Consider the following 17,702-nt stretch of genomic DNA (forward strand, 5'->3'; position numbering starts at 1 on the left):
TATAAACAGAACCAAAGACAGGGCAGTTATCTCCAATGGGTGCAGAGAAGGGCGCTGACAAAATTCAGCAGCCCCATGCAAGCAGCAATAAGGTGGGGTATTGGTGGGCGGCCTCAAGGCCAATAGAAACTATTTGTGAGCCCCAGCCAATATCGCTGAATGGGCAAAACTGGAAAAATTCCCTTTGAAAGGCAGCACAGAACAGGGATGCCCTCCCTCTCACCCTCCTATTCAACATGATGTTGATTCTGACTGGGGCAATCCAAAGTGAGAGAGAAGAAATCAAAATTATTAATTGGAAAACCAGAAGTCAAACATACCTCTTGCAGATGACACCCCGTTGTATATTTGAAAGAATGCATTTGTCTGGCCAGAATACTCTTAAGCTGATAACAACTGGCAAATTCTCAGGATACAAATTCAGTAACGCGAAATGCAAAGCATTCATACACCAGTAACAGACAAACAGAGCTGGTCAGAGATGAGACTTTGGGCTGCAGTTAAAAGCTAGAGATAGAAATACAGATCCAACTTACAGGGGTGAGACCTCTTGAGGAGTTACAAACCTGCTCCAGTGGGAATAGAGAGGAGACCTAGGCTCAAGTAGGAAGGAATACCATGCTCATGGATGGAAGAATCAATATCGACAGTATTACTTTTGCCCGGGGTTATTTATAGATTCAATGCCATCCCATCAAGCTACCAGTGATTTCTTTACAGATTGAACTGCTTTCTAAAGTTCATATAGGAATACAAAAGTAGCATCTCTAGAGGCAATCACAAATTAAGGAGAACAGAAGCTGGAGGCAATCAGCTACCCTGACTTCAAACCTTCTACAAGGCTACAATGCTTAAGGCAGCTAATTTGTTACCAAGGCAGAGATATAGACCAATGGAACCAGAACAGAGTCCTCAGAAATAATACCACATCTACAGCCATCTGATCTTTGGCTCCAGGCCTGAGAGGAAACAAGAAATGGGAGAAAAGGATTCCCTATTTAAATAAATGGTATGAGAAAAGTAACAGATCATAAGTAAAAGCACAAACTAGGTCTTCTTCCTCATAAATTAATTAAAGAGATGGATTAGAGACTTTTAAATGTTGAACCTAATACCATAAAAACACTAGAGGAAAACCCTAGGTAGTACCCATTCAGGACATGGGCAGGCAAAGAGCTGCAATCTAAAACACAAAGCAGTGTTTGGCAAAGGCAAGGTGACAAATAGAGGATCTCATTAAACTAAAGAGCTTCTGCACAGCAAAGGGAAACTACCATCAGAGTGAACAGGCAGCCTACAGGAATGGGAGAAATTTTACAGGGGAGGAGGGAGGGAGATCTCATGTGACAAAGAGGCTAAAGCCTCGAACCTACAAGACTGGCTCATTTACAAGAAAAAACCAACAGCCCATCAAAAATTAGACCGAGGATATGAACAATTTGTTTCTCAAAGAGACGTTATACAGCCAGCGGAACTCTGAAAAAATGCTCATCATCGCAGCCATCAGAGAAATGCAAATCAAATACGTGAGGATACCATCTCACACACCAGTTAGAATGGTGATCATTTAAAAATCAGGAAACAACAGGAATTTTGAAAGGGTATGGAGAAATAAGAACATGCCACACTTATTCCAGGTAGGATTGTAAACTAGTTCAGCGTGGGGAAAACAGTATGGCGATTCCTCAAGGATCCCTAGGAGCTGAATTATTTTATATGACCCAGCCATCCCATTGCTGGGTATGCCAGGATTCTCAAATCATGCTGCTGCCAGACACATGCACATTGTTTGTTGCAGCTATTCTAATAGCAGAACTTTGGGATCCGGCCCAGTATCATCGGTAAACCAGATTAAGTTCAAGAAATGGCACCATACACTGGCCAGATTACTGTACAGCCATAAAAAGGTTGAGTTTGTATTTTGTAGGGACATGGATGCAACTGGAAACCATCGTTATCATGAAACTATCTGGGAACAGAAAACCAAAACACATATTCTCCACTCATAGGTGGGAACTGAACAATGAGATCCTTGAGACTCGGGAAGGGGCATCACACGGGGCCTATCATGGGGAGGGAGGGTGGGAGGATTTGCATTGGGAGTTATACCACAGTGTAAATGGCAGGGGTTGATGGGGTGCTTCTTGAGTTGATGGAGTGCAGCACAATAACCTGGCACAATATATATGTAAACCTGCCGCGACTATGCACATGTACCCTAGAACTTAAAGTATAATAGCCAAAATGGCTACTCCAAAAAAAAGAAAAAATATCCGGTTTCTTAGTGGCACTAGCTTGCGTTTCAGTGCTCCAATAGCCATGGCTGGCTATTGGCTACTTTCTCATATTAAGCATAGATTCCTTGTGTTTCATTGCCAGAAGAGTTCCCTGGACCCAGCACTGAATCTAGGAGCCACAGTATTAAAACACAGATCCTTGGAAATGAGAGAAAGAGCAGGTTTGGAGATTTCCCACAATGCCAGTGAGGTGTGTATTAGGTTCCTCCACCATGTAAAGGTACAGGAGGTGATTAGACAATGTAAGTTACACCTTCAGACCATAAAAGTATGACACAGTGGGTGGGACAGTAAGTTGGCGACAGACACTTGTAGCTAGAGAACTCCTCTTGCTTAAAATATCTGAACTGGGTGCATGGCAGGGAAATCATAGGGAATGTGGTGCAGAGCTGATTCATTCAGAGTTCAGAATCTAATGAACCCATCAAGTTTATTCTCTGACTATGGAGTGCTTCATATCCTCCCTAATGTTGACTTTGAGGAGGCTGGCATCTCCTCGACACATATATTAAGTGTTCATCAGAGATAGTCCCTTTGACAAAAAGACTGAAAAGCCATTCAATGGTTTTCTGGCCCAGTATGGAAGGGTGAACTTTATCCAAAATGTAGTTGACGTGTATATTAATAGAAACAGATTTAGCCATAAATTCAGCCAGGATACTTTATAAAAGTCCAACAAATAAATTAGGAGAACCAGAAATTAAACAGAAGAGTCATTTTGACTGATGGTCTTAAAATCTCTGATATCTAGCAGGAATTGCTTGGAAAAGTAGACATACTAATGTATACCGTACATCATCCTTTCATCAGTGAAGGACACGTCTACCCTGTTAATGCTCTAACTTCTGGAAAATTGTTTCTTACAAATTTTTGATATATTTTGTATAATATAAAAGAGATATGAAAATATCCAAAGTTTACTTTTGGCTTTTATCCAGTACTGAAACGATTTGGAAATGGAAAATGAATTGTAATATTGAGCACTTTTGAAAAATTGAACAATTTAAATTTCTGAATTGATAAAGTTAACTATGTGTGTTTAGCTAGCTATTTCAGACTTAAGGAGGTATCTGTACTTTTTGCAAGGGAAACTGAGGTACAAACCAGTCTACTAAAAATGAATGTTTCCATTTTTTATTTAATTATTCAATTTAGAACCACAAGGCTCTGTGAAAGCAGATGAGGATTGTTAGGGCATGGATGATACAGTTTTTGTCTCTTTGGGACTTAATCATTAAGAAATCTATTAGCCCATTTCTTTATCCTAACCACAGCACAGACTTGTACCCACTTGGCTTGCCTTTATGGTGAGAAGAATAATCAATAATCCTTATTCAGGAGATACAATATCCTTCCTGCGCCCCATTCACTACAGACAGAAAGAAGTCTGGTTTGGCACAGAAATTGTATATAACTACTGATTTTTTTTTGCCTGGTTATAGCAGAGCTAATAATTTATCCTTAAATAAATTCAAGGAAATATGCTTATCTCAGATGTTTCAGCACCAGGAGAATGACGCTTTGCCTCAAGATGAGCATATGTCTTTGAACAAAGTAATTGAACATAATCTTGGTTGAAGAGAATATATCTGGTGTCATATATAGGGAGAAGGTCAAAGAAGATGAATTGCTACTAAATTCTCTTACACGTCATTCTTCATAAAAAAGCACATTGATATTTGTAACATTTTTGTGAGTAAATAATAGATTATACTTATGTGTACATATATAGTAATGCAGTGCACATTCTATAATATTATTATATATGTGTATATGTATACATATACTATGTAGAGTTCATATATCTCTGATATAACAAAACAGAACACTGGATGATGCTCAGTTTCTTTTAAACAAATATAAGTTTGTGCCATCTATAATTTCAGAATTCATACCATTAAAAATAATTATTACTTTTGAAAGGAAATAGATGAGAAATTTTTAGACTAATAAAAATTTTGACTTAATAAAACTCTGCTGAAATCCAATATTAATCAAATTTATTTCAGTCACAGGATATTACAATTAATGATCTGGCATCACTAACTTCCTTCACAAATATTTATTGATCATTCACTATGCTTCAAATACTGTCAACAAATTGATTAATTAAACCTCCCTTTATAATTCTGTGGTTAAAATTAATCATTTGTTTGTCTAGGTCAGATGTTTTATCTTCATTTATACTACTTATGTTAGTGAATAAGTTACAATTTGTTTCAAATTTCACAGATCTTGCATTTTGCAATAGAGATTCAGGCTCAACCAAGGCGTTATTGAGGCAAAAGATTTAATTTCAGTTAATAAATACTCAGTTAAAAATAGTGAAGGAAAGGAACCCTAACTCATGATGTTTCTAATGAGTCTTTCCTGACCCAGAAAATGGAACTTTCACCCATAAAGAAATGTACGTACACACACACACACACACACACACACACACACACACAACCCTATACATGAATGCAGTGCCAAATATTTATATGTTCTTTTAAAAACTCAAATTTTTAAAAGTAATTCTAGCTTTTAATTGTTCCCTCTGCCTGAAATCCTCTTTCTGCCTGGTTCATACTCCTTGAAGTCTGTTAAAGGTCACTTCCTCGGCCAGGCCTTCATGACAAGCCTGCTTCTGTTGTCTCCCTGACCTCCTTTCCCCTCACTCCAGATACCACCTGCTATAGTACTGGTTTGTATCATATTATTGATTCCAATTAATAATTACACATTGCTGACTTGTTTCTGTGTATTCTGCTTACCGCCCCTGCTAGAAAGGCTCTGTTTCTATTCACTGAAGCATACCTAGAATCTAACACAGTGGCTGGCAGAGAGTAGAGATCAACATAAACTGGAATGAATGAATGAATGAATGAATTCATCTTTCTTTAAGGCTACAGCATGTTCCTTTTTCATGACACTTGAAGAATACTAAAATGTGACTTATTTTTTGCTAACATAGTCACAATTCACTGTGATGTGTGTACATTTTTAAGTTCACTCCTCTAGAAAGAGAAGTGTACACTTTCTAATACTATTTCACACCCCTAGGGTTTTCAAGGTAATAAAAATAACTGTGAGTAAACTGAGCTCCTCACAGAGTGAGATACATAGTGCAATTTCTACTTTAAACTTCTGCCCAATGGGAGATTCTTTTGCAAAACAAAATCATTTAAAAACCCCCTCTACCCCCAAATCTGAAAGGGTTAATATGTTCTTTATCATTAAGGAGGCTTAATAAATATCACTCTCATATTTCACAATATTAAGGCCATCTCAGTTTAAAGGTTGCGGGAACTTCTTACCTGGAGTCTTTTCTGACTCTTGCTTTCTCAAAGGAAAATTCAGGGGGTTTGTTGAGGTCATAGGTCCGGGTTGTTGGCTCAGCAGACACGCCAGCCTTTGCTCCCCTCCTGCTATGGAGAGAGACCAATCCCGAGGTCTTCCGGTGGACCTCAAGAGGCACTTTATCTGGAGAAGCCTGAAGCGGGCTTCCTCCCTGCATATGCACCACATCCTGCAGCTTGTTCAGCTGGATGCACTTGTTCTGGAGCTCTTCTGTGAGTTCAGCAATGGCCACGGTCTGCTTCGACAGCTGCTCCCGCAGCTCCTTCAAATTGTACTCCCGCTCCTGGATCTCAGCATCCTTCCTCCTCAACTCTCTCTCCAGCTCTGTCACCTTGTTCCGCAGAGCGTCAGTGGTGAGGTTCCCAGAGTGTCCATCTGGGTGCTTGGAATGTTTAGGTTTCACTGAACCATTTCCCATTTTGCTCAGGGACCTGAGAGGGCACAGAATTGGGAAGTATCAAGTGGAGTTTCACTTCCCAACAGTCCCCACCATTCCTCTCATTCCTATCTTGTTTCATAAATAGGAACACAGCAATCATCATTGTTTGAAAAGTAATAAATTTCCCAAGTTTCCAGGAAAAAAAAAAAAAAAAAAAGCTATCTATTGATTTCTTTTTTCACTCCATGAAGAGGAGTTGGCATTTGGGTTCATTCTTACCTGTCCCTTTGAGAGCACAAGTATCACACCTAAACATTTTGCACAAATGGTCTGAGTTACCTGCTGTTTTCTCTGGACAGTCTCTCTGAACAGCTGTCAAAATCATCACAACAAAACTGTGATTTGGATGTTAACATGGCAAAGATAAAATGCAAATGAGCAGCTACAACAACAGAGGTATGGAAATGTCACAACTTTCTCAGCTCCCCATGTGGCAACAGTAAGAAACCTTCCCCAGATTTAGAAAATTACACATCTGCATTTCTCAGAAGACGGAAGCAGAGTTGGTGATGCTTGATTAGCACTTTCCTCCTGCTGTATGTATCTATTAAGTTTTGCATTTCTGATAACACTCACTGCTAAAACACTTCTGAACTGTGGTCACCAACAGGAAGAAGAGTTTTAAAATTGTTTTACATCCTTTATGTCCAAAGTCGAGGATCTCCAACATGTACGACCCATGCCTGCAAGGCTGTATTCTTTTCCTATTAAGAATGTCCTCCTATATTGGTGTAGTGTGGGAAGTTATGAAAATTTCAAAAATTAAAAAAATGAATATCCTCAGTTCAGGCCCCAAAGTAATCATGAATCTAGTGAGTCTCAGGATGTGGCATGCAGATCAGGGATTATGAGGGATGATTTAGTTTATTCGGAACTTGTTTTAGTCTAATAGTTATGTATTTATTTTAACACGTATTTGAAATATAAATAACTACCACCACAAAGTTGTGATCTCATTTTTATTATTGCTTCAGTGAAGACTAAACTAGATATTTAGGCTTACTGAGTCAATTTGATGAAAATAAAAATAAATCATCTGCAGATAATAAGCACATATGAGCAGAATCATAAAAGTAGAACTTGAATGTGTGGAGGTTGGGAAATACTGCTCTGAGTAATTATTATAATGTTTAAAAGCTCTTTAGACTACCTATTAAAACTTCATACTTTTACACATGCAGTTTTTGACAGCTGATATCATTTGGCTGTGTCCCCACCCAAATCTCATCTTGAATTTTAGCTCCCATAAATCCCCATGTCGTGGGAAGTACCCAATGGGAGGTAATTGAATCATGGGGGTGGGTCTTTCCCATGCTGTCCTCGTGATAGTGAATAGCTCTTATGAGATCTGATGGTTTTATAAAGGGCAGTTTCCCCTGAACATGCTTTCTTGCCTGCCACCATGTAAGACATGCCGTTGCTCTTCCTTCGCCTTCTGCCACGATTATGAGGCCTCCTCAGTCATATGGAACTGTGAGTCCATTAAACCTCTTTCCTTTATAAATTACCCAGTCTCAGGTGTGTCTTTATTATAATAGCAACATGAGAACAGACTAATACAACAGCCATAACCCAAAAAGCATTATAACACTTATAAACTAAGCTTGAATTACTTCTGATTATCTCAAATCAGAAGAAATGAAACTTCGCAGTTTTATAACCCACACATCTGCCCCTCTCTCCCTCCAAACTTCACACTTAAATAGAAGTGAAATACTTAGTTTTTTCACTAGTTCTACTAGAATAATAGTGACCTCTACAACAACAAAGGCACAGATGCAAAGATGTAACACAGCGTCTAGGTTTCAAACAGATGTGACCAAATAGTCAATGCAGATTGCCTACAATGGATGGTATAAACAGAAAATAAATGCATTTATAAAAGCAATCTTGAAACACCTAGATATTTCTCATATAATTCAGGTTCAAAGTGGTCATTAATAAACATTAGCCTTCAGAGAATTGCCTTAATATGTTGCAGAGATGTGGCAGGTTTAACCTTTAAGTTTCTGTTGACTTGGCGGCATTTACTGATCTTATATATTATGAATACATAAGAAGGATGAAGAGACTAGAATGCAAAGAATTCGCCCTGGACATACTTGTATCCTGAATAAGCAATTCATAATACGTTACTTGGAAATCTGAGAATAAGCTTGAATGAGATTATAAATTGCAAGCATAAGAAAGGTACTCCAAAAATATTGTAAATTAATGTGTACACACATTTTTAACAAGCATCAGTGAGCCATTTTCTAGACAGCCTTCTCAGTTCATGGACAAGTATTCTTAGGTCAATAGAGAAAGAAGGGAGATGTGATGGTAGGAGGAAAAGGATTTGCCTTATAAAGAAAAGAGCACATACAAAATCTTTCAAATTTAATATTAAACTAACAACTAACTCATTTTTGTTCATAAAAAAAATTGTTTACTAAGACCAAAGTATCATATACTGTATCAGGGGCATATCCCATCATGGATTTGCAGTCAAATTTGACACAGAAAACAGTTTTAGCATTACAAATATAAAAAGGCTTAGAATCATTTTTGCTCTATGGATGGTATTCGAAAAATTCTGTGCCAATCCAATAATTTTACAAACTTGAAGCACAGTAGGTAGAGGACGTTAAATTCTCCCAAAACACTAATTATCCTCTGGTTTAGTTGGAAGCTGTGTAAATCTTTCAAGCTATTTAGAATTTCAAAGATGGGAAAATGAGAGTAACTCATCTTTCAAGTCACTAATTTAAGATACATAAGTAAGTTACTAAATGGCTCAATACTAGTCTGATTTCTTACTTAGTTCATCCATTTAAATATTGTTGTCCCTGAAGCCAAGGTTTCAAGACTCTGGCTTCATAAAACCTAATTAGATTCACTCTGTTTCCTGTATCAGTCACTAAGATAAGCTATTCCTCAAATACGTATTGCTAGCCACAAGGAGAAATGAACCATAGAATGTTGCTCCATCAATCTGGCAACTGCAGGTTATTAAAATCATTCTTACAGTCAGAGGGCAGCACATGATGTAATAAGAAATGAGTTTGGAGATAAAGATCAGAATTTAACATGAGCAATAGAGTCAGGCCAATTAGGGTTATAAAATAATCTGCTCTTTGTCAACCTTCTATATATTCCTAAAAATCTTTGAGTCTTACTTTCTTAACTACGAAAGGGAATATATTTATATCCATCTCATAGGGTTTCTATGATTATTATGTTTGTAAAGTATCCCATACAATGCCTGGCAGGTCGCACACATGAAGTAGGTAAGCAGCTCTTATTATAGCATGTAACTAGAAACAGGCAATTAATGTCTTGGTGTGAAGAAAACCCAGAGAGGACCATTTCTGGGTAGGACAGAAGTCTAGTAAACTGAATGTCTTCCAACAAGAGTCTTTTGTGGGTTGTTTGTTTATTTGTTTGTTTGTGGTGACAGGGTCTCCCTCTGAGGCCATGAGATGCAGTGGCCAGTGGTGCCGTCACTGTAACCTGAAACTCCTGGACTCAAGTGACCCTCTTGCCTCAGCCTTCAGAGTAGCTAGGACTACAGAGGCACACCACAATGCTTGACTGATTTTTTTTTTTATTATTTTGTTTTTGAGATGGGGTCTTGCACTATGTTGCTCAAACTGGGCTCGAAATCCTGGGCTCAAGCCATCCTTCTACCTCAGCCTCTCAAGTGACAAAACTCTTTAAAGAAGCACATTATTCCTTTGGGAGGATGTGGCCAGGAGTAAAGGACTCTTACTTTTCCTGGATTCTATCTTCCATTGAGAAAACAAGTCATTTGGAAACAAACAGCCTGCAAAACAAGTTCCCCACCAAAAGATGGAGACAAAAAAAAGATTATGAATGACACGGAGCCAGTTCATGACTACAAGGACTTAACAATTGAAACTCTGTAATTCCCTCATGTAGCCCCTATTTATTTTCGCACATTGCAATGAAATGCTTAAAACACAGAGGTCCACCTAAATATCTTTGAAGGCAACCAAAAACCATAGTTCACTGTGGGGGCAATACTCTTCTGCAGTTAGGTATAGGAGACAGCAATCGAATGAGTAGTGACATTTCGCTAGAAGACAGAAAAGCTATATAAGACTACAAATTATTATATTAATGTAATCACCATTTAGAAAATGCTGTCCACCAAGAGGTAATTAGAAGAGACAAAAGAAAAGCAAAAGTGACTGTGAAGGCGCCTGCAGGCGGATTAACACCTGGCAGTTAATGTGGGAGGAATTAAGCTTTGTTTTCTGTTTTTCCTCCAGCCCTATAGCAGTTTGAAACCAGAATCTTGGCTCTGGTCTAGATAATAGCTATTTCTTTCTCTACCCATCTGGAGTCTGTTATAAATATACACAGACAAACACACACACACATATATAGATGTGTGTGTATAGCTTCGTGTATATCTGTCAATATGGGAGATGGTATGGTGCCGGCTAAGGTTACCGATCCAGAGTCCCAGTCGAAGCACTTTCATTTAGTGGTCTATATGCCCTCAGGCAAGATACTTGAGTGTCAGTAATGGAAGAAAAAGATAGAAACATAAAGAGGTAGACAAAATAATGCTGCCTGTCATTTAGAGTTTTTAGAGGATTAAATGAGATAAATCATGATGAAAATTTAGCACAGGTATTAGCATATAGTATTTGTTTAAGAAATATTAAATGTTACTATTATTATTACAGTTAACATTATTTATCTGACAATTTATCTTAGAAGAAAAACTTATTGATCAGAAAACATGTACTAAACCAACACAATATCGAAGAAGAACTGATACTATCCAACTTTAAGGCTTACTAATAAAGTAATGGTAATCAATATAGTGTTGCATTGGTGAAAAAATAGACAAGTAGATCAATGGAACAGAACAGAGATCCCAGAGGTAGACCTAAACAACACAGTCAACTGATCCAAAGATCAAAGAATACAAAAGAGAGCAAAGACAAATCAATGGAGAAAGGATAGTCTTTTTAACAAATTGTACTGGAACAACTAGGCATTAAGTTTAAAAAAAAAAAAGAATCTAGATACAGACCTTATAGCTTTCACAAAAATTAGCTTAAAATGGATCACAGACCTAGATGTAAGACACAAAATTACAAAAACCCCCAAAGGCAACATAGGAGAAATTCTAGGTGATCTTGGGTTTTGTGATGACTTTTTGGATAAAAGACCAAAAAGCCTGATTGATAGAAAAAAATTGATAAATTTGACCTGATTAAAATTTAAAACTTCTGCTTTGGAAAAAGAGAATGAAAAAACAAGCCATAGACTGAGAGAACGTACTTCTAAAACACATGTCTAATAAAGGAGGAATTCTGAACACTCAATAATAGGAAAACAAACAACCCAACTGAAGAATGGGCAAAAGATCTGAGCAGACACCTCACCAAAGAAGACACACAGTTGGTAAATAAGCATATAAAAAGATACTCAACATCATAGGTTATTAGGGAATCTCAAATTTAAACAATAATGGGATAACACTACACACCTATTAGAATGACTACAATCCAAAACACTGACAACACCAAATGCTGGTGTGAATAGGGAGCAACAGGAATGCTCATTCATTGCTAGTGGAAATACAAAATGATACAGTTACATTAGGGGACAATTTGGCAGCTTCTTACAAAACTAAATCTACTCTCACTCTACAAGCCAGCAATCATGCTTCTTAGTATCTACTCAACTAATACGAGACATATGTTTTCACTAAAACCTGAACATGAATGTTTATGGCAGCTTTGTTTATAATTCCCAAAACCTGGAAGTAACCAAGATATCCTTCAGTAGGTAAATGGATAAACAAACTGTGGCACATCCATATAATAGTATATTATTCAATAATAAAAGCAATATCAGCTAATGAGAAGACATGAAGGAACTTTAAATGCATATTGTTGGGTGAAAGAAGTCAATCTGAAAAACCTATCCATTGTATGATTTCCATTGTATAGCATTCTAGAAAAGACAAAACTTGGAGACCATAAAAAGATCAGTGGTTGCCAGGAGCTCGGGGAAAGACAGAAAGGAATAGGTGGGAAAGAATATTTACAGAGCAGTAAAACTATTAAATATGAGACTGTATTGACATATACATTTCATATATACTTGTCAAAACCCATGGAATATATAAACGGAATGAACCCCAATGCAAACTATGGACTTTAATAATAATGCATCAATATTGGTTCCATCACTTGTAACACATGTACCATACTGCTGAAAGACGTTAAGAGCAGGGGAAAGTGCTGAGAGGTGGGTATATAGGAACTCTGTGCTTTTTACTCTATTTTTCTATAAACCTAAAATTTCTATAAAATAGGAAGTCTATTAGTTTAAGAAAAGAATTATGTATTAAGAAATGAATGCAAGAAAGCTCATAGCACAGTCAAGGGACAGGCTGAAATGTGTGATGGATGAAAGGAGAGTAATGAATAATGAAACTGAAAAAGTAAGATACTGAAACATTTCCTATGCCACATAATGGTATCTGAATCTTAAGATACACTAAGATTTCTAGTTATGTGGTCAGATTTGTCCTTTAGGAAAATAATATTCTCATAAATAAGGAATGGAGTAAAAAGAGCTTAGAGGAAGTAAGACAAGGGAAGATACTATTGCACCAATCCAAATAGGAGGTGATAGTTTCAGGATTAAAGCTCAGAGTCCCAACACTACTTAATGACTTGAACTTCTTGAACTCGAGAAAAAAATTGACCATCTCCATGGTAGCCAGAGAGAAAAACATTGTCATATGAGATTCAATAAAAGTTACAGCTATATGTAACACTGCGATGTCCTTCCTTTCAACACATCATGGAAAGCAGAATTGATTTTTTAATGATAATGGGCAGTTCGGCTGGAAATCAGAGAGGTGAATTATACAGACGTTTACAGATAATATTCTAGGTGGATAGGAAACTGATACATTTGATGTTACCATTAGCTTGTCTCTCTAAAGTTCCTTTAGAAAATAATTGAATATATAAATCCCTGATTCTTCTCCCTGAAGCAAAACCACACAGAGTTGTCCTTGTGAGAAACAGCTCACTTTCACATCAATGCCACAATTAAAAGCATCTGTCCATCTGACCTTGTGACTGTTGACCTGGGGCTCAGTTTGGGATCTACTGCTTGTTTTCTCTGTCCACAGCATCCCGGCTGGAGAAAAACTTTCTCTTGACAGGAAATCATATGACCTTATTGTACCAAAGTTGCAGCTACTCTGGAGGTTATTTCTTTAAAGTGCCTCCCCTCCCCACCCTCTGCCCCAGCAGAATGTTTGTGGCGAATTTTATGAATGTCACATAGCCTATATTTGACTACCAAATTCAGCTATTTGGGGGGCTATATTAACAGATAAACAAGCAAACACACAGAAATGTGGGTCTGTAAGTCCAGGTCAGAAGATTATAGCTAACAGAATTTTTGAGTGGTGGCAAGAAGAAAGAGGATGAGGATTTGAACGTTTACGTCGTGGCGACTGGGTAAAAGGTAATGTCATTGACCAAAATGAGGAGCAGATTTGAGGGATAGGACGGTGAGTTTAATTTTGGATATACTCAGTTTGAAGCGCCAGTGGAAACTTTAAGGTAGAGAAGTTTAGTAAGCAGTAAGAAATGAGGGAAAAGAAAAGCTAAAGAAAGAGGAAAGCTGAAAATATTAAGCAGTTATTGATACATAAATAGAGGCTGAAGTTGATGAATTGGATGCAAATGCCCAGGATATTGGTGATGAGGAGAGGAAGAGTGTCTAGGTCTATATGAGGTTGGAAAGAAAACTGTAAGATATGGTAAGAAGGTACTGCTTTGGTTAAAGTGAGAGAGGATGTGAAGAGATTAATATTAAAAGAAGAGGATGAGTAGGAGGAACACTGCAGGATAGCATCTCTAATGTAGTAATTAAATGGATGTGCACGGGAGGGTAATCAAAATGATTTCAATGTTTTGATCTTAGGAGGCTTGAAGGAAAGTAGTACTATCTACTCTTCATTCATTCAGTCATTCCAAAAGAACACATAGTGTACTGTGTATGGGCTAGGCACTGTGGCACTGACAGAAGTCAGGAGAATGAGGATGCTTTGAAAAGACAGTAATGAGTCTGGATTTATACATATTGATTTTGAGATGCTTTTGGGTCATCATGATGCAAATGTCTAGCAGTTAGAAGCAAAAAAGAAAAGTCAAGGGAAGAAATTACTCCACAGAAGAAATGAAGTCCCATTTGTAGATGAGATCACTAAGGGAGATAAGAAAGGAATGTCTCTATTGTTAACTATGAACATATAGGTAATATCTGTGGATATTATTTGTGAGAGAGGAGGAGGAGGAGGAGAAGCAAATAACAAAGAAGGAGAAGGAACATGTGTACCAATAAGAGATTTAGGAGAAGCATCAGAAAGACCATGCAGATAAGATCCTTAAGAGGTGAGCAGGCTGTACTCATCCCACAGGCCTGTCACAGGAAATGAGATCAGAGGGAAAAGTACTGAATCTGATTTGTCAAAGAAGAATGGGGATAGACACCCAACTACAAAGAACCATGGAAAGAGCTGACACTAAGAGTAGAGCCTGCAAGATGGTATCACGGTTCATGTAAGGGATTTTTAAAATAATGAAAACTTGAAAATGTCTGCAGCTCCAGGATAATGAAGCACAGGAGATCGGAAAAATGAAAACATGGGAGAAGAAGAGATAATTGATAGGAAAAATAACCTAGAGGAAGAAAGACAATAAGGGATCACAGGACTTGGGCAACAGCCAGGCAACATATACCGTCACTATGAGGTGAATTCTCATTAGCCTCACTTGTAATGACTTCATAGAACTGGAGTTAAGGATTTCACGTAAAAGAGAAAGATGTCTGGGCATCATCTTTTCAGGTCGTTTATTCTTAGTCACACAGTGTTCCAATGGAGAGGATGTGCTCTAATTCTCCAAAGAGAATTCTCTACCCTATTAGCTCATACCCTCCTGTGCAAAACTAAACAGGAGTACTGAAAACAGCTAGTGTATGTTATGTGGGATGATCGCCTTCTTCAAGAGTTAAATAGAAACTTGCAAAGAAAAGAGACAATTTCTAAGAAACTGTAAGTATGAGGGTGTGGTGGGGTGGAGGCAGGTGTATGTTGCTCTGTTCCTTAACAAAAAAAAAAAATTAAAAGCCCCTGGGAACTTGGGGAACAAGATGAAGATCAGGAAATCAAGGCATTTGTCCCAGCGTCACCCTTTCTACCTAATTCTGCATGCATTGTTTTTATTGTCAGCTCTGGCCTTAGCTACTTTGTACTTGCACCGTAGTTCTTCTCAAAACCGAACCTATTTCTTTTTCTCTCATCCCCAAAGTGGCTGGTTTCTGGGCTTTGTTTGCTCTTGTTTCTTCATCACCAAGAAATACAGAAATATGAAAGCGCCTCACGGTGCCAAGAGTGACAAAAGGACACCCACACAAGTTTACCAGGACTCCTAAAAGTCCTTGCCTGAGGACTGTCCCCTAGCAACTACTCAGAGCTGGACGAAGCAAAGCCGGGAGCGCAAGCCCTGACAGCACCGCCAAGCCCTAGCTCCGAGCAACAGCCTCCACCGCCGCTCCTCCCTAAACCTAGAGAACCCTGAGGACTCCCCACTGGGGCTGAGCCCCTCCCGCCCTCAACTGAGCCTCTAAACACAAGTAGCCTTTCCCTGCCTCCAGGAGCTCAGGAAACGCTGCCACACCTAGAGAATGCAACGCGTGCACACGTCCACACTCGAACAGCACAATCAAGAGACCGGCTGGGTGTGGAATAGAGGCGCACATCGCGCAACGCACGCACAGCATGCACACGCGCGCACCCCGACCCTGTCCCTCCCCGCACGCCCTCACACCCCGGTGCCCAAGCCCCCCAGCCCACGAACCTCACCAGACAGCCGGGTAACTTTCCAGGTGCGCAGTTTGTCACCTCGGCGCGGCTGCCCCTGCGTCTCAGCGTCCTCTCCCACGCCGCCCTCCCCAGCTGCCTGCGGCGCCTGAGCCCAGCTCAGGTCAGCTCAGCCAGCCCCGCCGTGCGCACGGTGCGCAGCGCGGGCCCGGGGTTGCTGGCTCAGTCGCTCCGGCTACGTGTGAGCCGGAGGCGCGGGTTAGCGCGATGCGGGCAGAAGCTGCGGCGGCGTCGGTGCTGCCGCCTGGCTCCGCGGCGGGGGCCGGTGCAGAGGAGACACGCAGGGAGGGAGGGAAAAGAGGAGGGAAGGAGGAGGGAGGGGGTCAGCCGGGGCTACTGCCTGGAGAGTAGGGCGCCGGCTTCCCTAAAGGTGGGGTCACCCGCGCGCGCACCCACACCAGCCCGAACCTTTACTCCCGACACAACCGCAGTGTGCACTTTATACCCCATACCCTCCAGAGTGAGGCAACTTAAGTAGGGCGATAACATCGTGGTTGTAAGCATTTTTGTTCATGTTGTTATTTCTATTTCAAGTGTCTGGGACGAAGGGAGAGGAAAGTTCACGGAGGTGTTCATTTTTTTCCTTCCCCTCCCTTTCCTCCATCCTTCCAATCTGTTTTCACTGCAGGCTCTCTCCACTTCGCCTTCCCTCCCAGAGCTCAAACAGGCGCACGTACCCTGGACATGCCTTCCTCTGTCACACCAATGCCCTTCTACGAAGACATGTGACCCCGAAGCAGCTCGTCGACGCGCCCCTCCCAGATTCTGGGGCCATAACTTACATCTAGTTTGCCAATTCACGTGACGCTGGGGGCAGGGGTTGAATCGAGTTTCCAGGGACAGAGAGTATACCTTCCGAATCTGCAGGTCTTTGGGCAGGGAGCTTTCTTGATCACCCAAGTAGATAATGCTCTCTCTTCGCCTTTTGAGTACATTTTTTTTTTCTTGAAGGGTGCAATATGGTTTTCTAAATATATATGTACACCCCACCGCATTATTTGCTGTGTTCTGGAGTTGTGAGATCTCCATGTGGCTTTTTCCCTTTCCTCCTGCCCCTAGAGGAATTTCACCAGCAAATTCACGGAGGACAAGGGCAGTTTCTGTGTTGAGAGATGGAAAGTACAGTGAGGGTCTATTCCTCACTGTGCATCTAGAGAATGTTACAACCAACTCTTCTGGGTTTTTAAACCACATGGTGGCAGTGGGGCTCATGTAACATTTGTATACACTGTTACATACATAAACTTATATAAAAAATGAGGCCCGTGTAAAATATGCTGAATGAAGCCATTAAGTTTCAGAGGAGGAGGAATATAGTCCTGTTTGTTTTTATACTAACTGGAGGAAAATAGCAAAAGTATACAAAGTACTTTTTCATGAAGTTATCCCAGAATCGGTACATTTTATACAGACCTCAAAAAAAAAAAAAAAAAAAAAAGAGGAGAAAGGAGTGAGGAAGAATTCCACAGGAAAAGAGAAAATAAGTAATTGTATATCGCTGTAATAATGGACTTTTAAGTTGGGCTGAATTTTTATAAGCGATTTAATGACAAAAAGGAGAAAAACAGATTTTCAAAGTTTTTAGTTCAAAAAAAATTTAGATTCAGGGGTGCAAGTGCAGTCGCATTACACGGACATAACACCTAGTGGTGAGGTCTGGGCTTTTAGCGCACCTATCACCCTAATA

The 17,702-nt window shown here is 39.6% G+C and overlaps 1 protein-coding gene across 5 annotated transcripts in view; it reads right to left on the reverse strand.

Annotated features, from left to right (window-relative positions):
* PRKG2 (protein kinase cGMP-dependent 2) overlaps window positions 1-17,435 on the reverse strand; it is a 124,056-nt gene extending 106,621 nt beyond the window's left edge. For 2 of the 5 annotated variants that reach the window (XM_017958736.3, XM_017958735.3), the window contains exons 1-2: window positions 15,998-17,435; window positions 5,597-6,070 (exon numbers count right to left, since the gene is read on the reverse strand). In XM_017958736.3, the coding sequence (XP_017814225.1) occupies window positions 5,597-6,057 (461 nt within the window). In that variant the 5' untranslated portion in view covers window positions 6,058-6,070; window positions 15,998-17,435. Of the gene's footprint in view, window positions 1-5,596; window positions 7,426-15,992 lie in introns of those variants that run through there. The other 3 variants (XM_021938463.2, XM_017958734.3, XM_031664553.1) reach the window with 2 other exon arrangements.
* Between the last annotated feature and the right edge of the window lie 267 nt (window positions 17,436-17,702).

This window comes from Papio anubis, chromosome 3 (genome assembly GCF_008728515.1).
Source record: "Papio anubis isolate 15944 chromosome 3, Panubis1.0, whole genome shotgun sequence".
NCBI lineage: Eukaryota > Metazoa > Chordata > Mammalia > Primates > Cercopithecidae > Papio > Papio anubis.